At 43.2% G+C, this 7,501-nt stretch overlaps 1 protein-coding gene across 1 annotated transcript; it reads left to right on the forward strand.

Annotated features, from left to right (window-relative positions):
* The first annotated feature begins 2,423 nt into the window (after nt 1-2,423).
* Nucleotides 2,424-5,525, forward strand: ccn2a (cellular communication network factor 2a). Its single transcript, XM_078399510.1, has 5 exons — nt 2,424-2,664; nt 3,034-3,250; nt 3,846-4,094; nt 4,468-4,679; nt 4,805-5,525. Exons 1-5 carry the CDS (start codon nt 2,602-2,604, stop codon nt 5,099-5,101), a joined length of 1,038 nt encoding a protein of 345 aa, XP_078255636.1. The 5' UTR covers nt 2,424-2,601; the 3' UTR covers nt 5,102-5,525.
* Nucleotides 5,526-7,501: the final 1,976 nt, after the last annotated feature.

Here is a 7,501-nt window from a genome sequence, read left to right on the forward strand (position 1 = left end):
TATAATGTCACGTTTATCCACTGTGGCATATCATTGAATGGACAAGATGCATATTAACCCTTTGAGCACTAAATGTACTTTAGAAAATTGTCAACCACCAAAAATCACCCTTTCCTTGTTTCTTGAATCATATTCTGAAAACACATCAAATAATTGATGTAATTTAATATTTGGTACCTTGCCCACTCATCCAGTCCCTCGCCCAATATATCATGTCCTGGCTGGGCATTTGCATTGTGATCGTCCTCCCATTGAACTTCCCTTAATTATTTATATTTGGTTATATGTTTCGCAAACAATACTATTTGTTAAACATAAGATCAAGTGTCATATTTTTAATATTTTCAATATATTTATGTCAATATCAGTGGACATCACTTTGAAGCACAATTTCTCTCAACAACCACCTATTTCCACCTTTGTAACAACTCTGCCTTTGGCCCTGTCTCAGTCCCTCAACTACTCAACCCTTCAAGAGGGGCTTTGTTAGTGGCTGTATGTACATTCCTAGGTGATTTCTTTATCTGCTTCTATAAGATTCAGTTCATTCAATATCTTGCTGAATACATTATGTCAAACCTTGGTCCATCTTCTATACTTTGCTTGTCAACCACATTGACTCCAATCTCCTTTAGGTAACATTCTCATTTTGTTCAATAACTCAACCAGCTTCACTCTCCATTTTCTCTGCAATCCCTTTCAGCTTTCCAGCACTCTGCTTCTCCTTGTGCAAACCTATCTCTTCAGCCTGGTGTGGCTCAAGCAGTTGTGGCACAGAAAATCCTCCCCCAATCTTTTTGCCCCAGAAAGCTCCTTATTTAAACAAAAACATTCCTTGAACCAAACTCTCTAGCTCTGTCTATTCTGGAGGAATTCTGCTTCTGTGCCACCCTCACTTCCGTGATAATGTAGTGGTGATTACATTGTTGCTACTGTGCACCTAGTATACGATATCTAGATCACATATCACCAGGTCACCTGAAACAACCTGTACATGTGCCCAAAAGAGATTTTGCTAGTCCTTTAGAGTGATAGAATTCTTTGGGCATGGAAATAGGCTCTTTGGCCCAACTATATCTATGCCAACCAACATGCCTTTCTATACTAATCCCAATTGACTGAATTATTTCCATATCCTGTACTCCTTTCACCTACCTCCCCCCCCCCCCCCCTCCCCGTCCTCTTCCACCCATTCAAACCTTCTTCTCCCCCCCCCCCCCCCCCCCCACTATAATCAGCCTGATGAAGGGCCCCAAACCGAACCATCGCCTAAACATGGTTCTCCAGAGATGCTGCCTGACTTTCTGGGTTACTCCAGTACTTTGTGTTTTTTTGCTCAAGATCCCATCATCTACAATTCGTCGTGTCTCTCCCTATGCCTTGCTCATTCAGCCGCAGCCAAAACGTGGTCACACTTGTGTACTGCCTTGGTGAGGTGTTCTACATGATTTTACTGGATTGTATGCAAAAGCAAAGTATTTCCTTGTACATGTGACAATGAAGTATCATTGAATCATTCAAGTACCTGTCCAGATACCTTTTCCGTCTATACGAAATAAGGTTGCGTTTGAAGGTTAGGTCTGAGCTAAGTACTCTGACGTTATTATTAAAACCCCTTGTCGAGGGCAGAGCCGGAGCAGAGACCGCCACAAATGGACAGACAGCCTGTTCTCAGACTGACTGATGTTAACATTCCCTCGACTTGTTGATGTGGTTGAGACCCGTCACTCGTTCATTTTCCTCTTAATTTCCGAGTGCAATCCACGTCTGGGATCACGACCCAGAGGGGAGGAAGGGGAGAGGTGCACGTCCTGTATGTATACACACACACACACACACACACACACACATCGTCTAGCCGCTTTCCTGCAATCTTGGCTGTCTGAAACTTGTCTAATATCTGATCGGGCAGTGGGAAATAAAAATAATCCAAAAAAAAGTACAACATTCCACCACGTTCTTGTGCGATCTTGGAAACTTCAGTAGACATAACAAACCCCGTGCGTTGGCACTCCTCTGCCAATGTTCGATGCTCCAACACTTTATATTCGACGAATGCTTTAAATTTAATTTAATAAATGCATTCCTTGGCGTGAAATGAAATAGACCGTTTGAATTGGTATGCATTTCATATTCTACCCCCTCGCCAACGTGCTGAACACACACACCATGGGTGCGGTGCGTCTTGTTTCAAAGTGCAGGGTGTTCCACATTGAGACAGCGACCGTGGGCATTTGAGCCCCAGACCCAAGCCCTCGTCATTCGGGTGGCCGCCTGGCAGAAATGCGCCGGGCTTGGAGGTATGCGGAGTGTCAAGAGGTCAGATACAATCCGGTGTGAGGCAGGAACTGCGAAGCTGCCCAGGAATGTTGGTGTTGATCCAAAGGCAAGTCTGCTTGGCCTGGGCGGCCGCCTGCTTGCGTCAGCCCTGCCGGGACAGGATAAAAAGCCGTCGCTTCAGCCGTACAGCACACACAAACTGTTCGAGACAGAGACAAGAGCAACAGCAAGAGCAAGACTCTCAAGAGCAAGACTCTGAAGACTGATCCCGTTTGCACCAGCTTGCAAGTGGAAGAAGAGAAAACTCCAGTGCGAAACAAGATGTTTGCTGTACTGAAGAACGTTAACTTTGCACCACTCCTACTGATGACACTGGCCTGTTTGGTGAGTTATTCTCTGCGCTTAACAGAGGTCGAGGAAACATCCCTCAGAGGACGCAGCAGGCTGCGGGGCGAAAGCTCGCCTTGTCCCTGCGTGCAAGCAAGAGGGGGGAATAAATACACAGCAGATCAACCAGCATCTAATGAGAAAGGAACAACTGTGGAGAAACTGCTTGATGCGCTGAGTATTTCCACCATTTCGTGCTTTTCTTGCAGATTTTAAAAGATCTGCGATTGAAATATCCACGCTGATTTACTCGTGATTTGAAACGTTATTTAGGAGAAGTAGCAATCCAGCATTGCGCGGTCTGTGTGTCAGCCATCTGCAGGGTGCAAGGGTTTGTTTCTAACTGATGTGATCTGTGCTTTACAGGCCTCTGCCGATGAATGCCAGGCTCCCTGCGACTGCCCGGTGCAGACACCTGTCTGCCCTCCTGGAGTCTCCCTGATCACTGACGGCTGCGGCTGCTGCAGAGTCTGCGCCAAGCAAGTGGGCGAGATGTGCTCCCGGAGACAGCCCTGCGATCACCACAAGGACCTATTCTGCGACTTCGGGTTCGCCACCTACGCCACAGTCGGTGTTTGTGCAGGTAAGAGGCAGCGCCAGCCCCCCCCCCCCCCCCCCACCAACCATCTACACGCACCGTGCACTGTGTTCCAGGGGCAACCGAGGGGTGGCATTTAAACAGAACCCCGGGTAGCTGAAATAAAGAGGGGGAAATGCCGCGCATTCTGCAAAAGTGGCGGGACATTTTATATTCTGTAGATTTAAATATCATCGAAGAGAGCTTTAATATGCACACACTCTTTCTTGCAGCTGTGGGAATTGGATGCTTCATTCCTACTGCTCTTTTACTATTATCTAGAAAATTAATTTACATATTGTGTCCAAACCAATGAACGCGTTAATCTCTGCATCTGAAGTTATTCTGAATCTCGGCCAGAAGACATGGGAGCAGAATTAGGCCATTCAGCCCATCGAGTCTAATGTACCATTCAATCATGGCTGGTCTATTTTTTACCTCAACCCTATTCTCCTGCCTTCTCCCCATAAACTTTCATGCCCCTATTAATCAAGGTGAAGTGAAATTGCAGCACTTTCACCCCACCAGGACGTATTATCAGTTGCAGTGTTTTGTTGGTCAAACTAAATAGCTTATGGATATCATTTGTGGTCTCTTGCAGCTAAGGATGGAGCTCCTTGCATGATGGATGGCGTTGTGTACAAGAGCGGTGAGACTTTTCAGAATGGCTGCAAGTACAGTTGCACCTGCATGGATGGTTCTCTGGGCTGCACCCCTGTCTGCAGCCTCAGCATCCGACTGGCCAGCCCAGATTGTCCAATACCCAAGAAGGTCAAAGTACCTGGCAAATGCTGTGAGGAATGGATCTGTGAACAACCCACTCATGCTGTATTTGGGCCTGTGCTGGCAGGTAAGACGTTTGTCAATTATTAAACATCAACTCCAAAGAGACACCTACTAGACTATCAATATTATTGAAAATTGATTTTGGATAAATTAATTAAATCGGACCAATGTCTGTAACAACGAGATCAAGTTAAAATCGTACAAGAAAATTAAAAATTTCACAAGAGGATTAACTGAGCTAAATCATAGATTCTTAAGTCATTGTAGTATAACATTTCTCATGAGTTGATTTTTTTCAATCGTTAAAATATATTTAACTAATTTGGACAATTTGAAGGAAACAAGTAAACACTTGTTGATGTTGTTCGGCAGTCACTGCTTCTGACTTGCAATGTTATGGAGGAGAGTTGACTTATTTTTCATCTTCTTCACTCCAGCTTACAGGGAAGAAGAGACCTATGGGCCTGACCCCTCCATGTTCCGTGCCAACTGCCTCGTGCAAACTACTGAGTGGAGTGCCTGCTCTAAAACCTGCGGGATGGGAATCTCTACCCGGGTAACCAATGACAACAGAGAGTGCAGACTGGAGAAACAGTCCAGACTTTGCATTGTCCGGCCTTGTGAAATGAACATGAAAGAGACCATAAAGGTAAAAACAAAACCTCGCTCCATCAGCAGATTTAAAACTTGGATTTTGTTTTGAGTTATCTTTGCATTTGCTCCAAGTTTACTCTTTTTTTAATTGAACTTCATCTTTTGTCATTCCTCCCACAGAGAGGTAAAAGATGTATCCGCACTCCAAAGGTTTACAGACCCACCAAGTTTGAATTCTCTGGCTGTACCAGCGTGAAGTCCTACAGAACCAAATTTTGTGGCGTCTGCACCGATGGCCGATGCTGCACCCCGCACAGAACCACTACCCTACCCGTCGAGTTCAAATGTCCTAATGGAGAACTCATGAAGAAGAAGATGATGTTCATCAAGACTTGCGCCTGCCACTATAACTGCCCCATGGACAATGACATCTTCCAGTCCTTGTATTACAGGAAAATGATGGGCGATATGGCCTAAACTATGCATTTGATCCAATGCCACGTAACTGGAAAGATTTACCCTCTTAGCTGCAAAGCTCACTGCATAAAACAGAGGAAAACACTGACATGGTGATGAGAGAATAAAAACATGTCACAGCACTCAGCCTAGATTTTGAAACTGCATTGCTTGTACACTGTTAGCTGTAATATTGTAAATAATGTATATATGTGTACAGTTGTCTTAATTTAAATGTGCCTTGTGTTTGTTGGCCTTGCAAAATGGATATTGAGAGACCATAAAGATGAAGTGGAAACCCTTCCATGATTAACAGATTTAAAATCAAGATTTATTTTTAATTATCTTTGATTATTGTAGTTATAGATTTGACAAAATGACTGTTTGATTATTTTTGTTTTTGAACAGTTGTTGTAACATTTGAGAAATGTAACCAAAATTTCAATGTCTGCACTTTTCTAGTTCAGAATAAAATATATTTTTGATACAAACTTAATTAGTCCTTTCATAATTAACAAATCTACACAGATCGAACATTATCATATGACAATAACTGCAAATTTAATTTCCTGGATACTAATGCTAACCCTCTGCCACATCAACAGAGTGATTTAGATTGCCTGCAAACCAGGGGTGTCATATTTGATAGTGAGTTTAGTTTTGCACCACATTATAACATTAAGATGACCTGTTTCCATTTACGTAATATCATTTGACACTGCATCTGAGAATGGTAGAGCCTATAGATATGATTATTTTAGCGCCCTACTCTTAGCCCCTGTAAGCTTAAGACTATCCAGTATTTTATTGCTCAGTTGTCAAACATGCTCTAAGATACTTGATTAATAAGTTTGCAGATGGCTCTAAAGCATGGCTCTAAGGTATCATAGATAGTGAAGATGGGTATCAACTTGCAGCAGGATCTTGATCAATTGGGCAAGTGGGCTGAGGAATAGTTAATGCAGATGAGCATGAGGTGTCACATTTTGGCAAATCAACCCAGGGTAGGTCCTACAAAGTAATTGGCAGGGCCCAGTGGAGTGTTGCCGAGCGGTGGGGTCTAGGAGTGCAGGTGCATAGTTCCTTGAAACTGGCATCACAAGTAGATAAGGTGGTCAGGAAGACTAGGTGCATTGGGCTTCATAGGTCAGTGTACATTACTGAGTATAGAATTCGGGATGATATGTTACAGTTGTACAAGATGTTGGAGAGGCTGCAATGAAGTATTGTGTTCAATTTTGGTCACCCTGCTATAGGAAGGATCTTGTTATGGTGGAAAGAGTGCAGAGAAGATTTTCAAGGATGTTGCCAAGACTTGGGCTAAGTTAGAGGGAGAGGTTGGGCAAGCTAGGTCTACATTCCTTGGAGAGCAGGAGGCTCAGTGGTGATCTTATCGAGGTGTATAAGATCATGAGGAGAAAAGATAGGGTGAGTGCACAGAGTAGTTATCCAGCGTAGGAGAATCAAAAACCAGAATACATAAGTTTAAGATGAGAGGGAAAACATTTAATAGGAACCTGAGGGACAGCTTTTTCACCCAAGAGGGTGAGGGTATATGGAATGAGCTGCCAAATGAGATAGTCGTGACAAGTACTATAACAACATTTAAAATATAATTGGACAATTACATGGAAAGGAGAGGTTTAGAGAGATATGGACCAAAAGCAGGCAGGTGGGATTAGTGTTGATGGGGCATCTGGGTCAGCATGGGGATGTTGGGCCAAAGGGCCTGTTTCCATACTGTATGTCTCCATGCATTCACCTGTCAGTGTTGTGCATCATGATACACATTTAAGTTCCTGCTTGAGCAATGGCCCTTTATTTTAAGTTTTCATTGCTGTTTTCAAATCCATCGTGGTATGTGTTATTTCCTTCAGTTGTACAACTCTCCACAATACCTGCATTCCTCCCATTCGGGCCTTGAACAAATCCAAACTGAACCACTTCCCCCATTAGCAACACAGATGCTAAAGCACAAAGTTTATGCAATCTTCCCTAAACCTCTCTTTTAACAAGGTAAGTCTTTAAACTTCCTCTTTGATCATTTCTTTGGTATGCCTATTTCAAACTTTGTTTGATGACTCTCCAATAAAGTGTCCTAAGATGTTCAAAGTGCAATATAAATGATATTATTGTTGGATTGTTTCAACATTTGGCAAAGCATGCATGATGTACTTTAGATATCATACGATACTCATTTTATTACTCCCATTTTCTCACAAGAGGAGGAGGGTTTCTTATGCCAACAGTCAGAGCATTCTCATCATTCCCTCAGTTAATTTCCTGTAACCTGGTCTCTCTCACATACCCAGTAACCCCATCCACCGGTATTTTTTTCCATCTACCTGCACAGGGATGCAATTTGCAATAGTTAATTAACCTACAACTAGTATGGCTTTTGGGTTTTGTGAGGAAGTGAGC

Source organism: Rhinoraja longicauda, chromosome 5 (assembly GCF_053455715.1).
Source record: "Rhinoraja longicauda isolate Sanriku21f chromosome 5, sRhiLon1.1, whole genome shotgun sequence".
NCBI classification, from domain to species: Eukaryota; Metazoa; Chordata; class Chondrichthyes; order Rajiformes; family Arhynchobatidae; genus Rhinoraja; species Rhinoraja longicauda.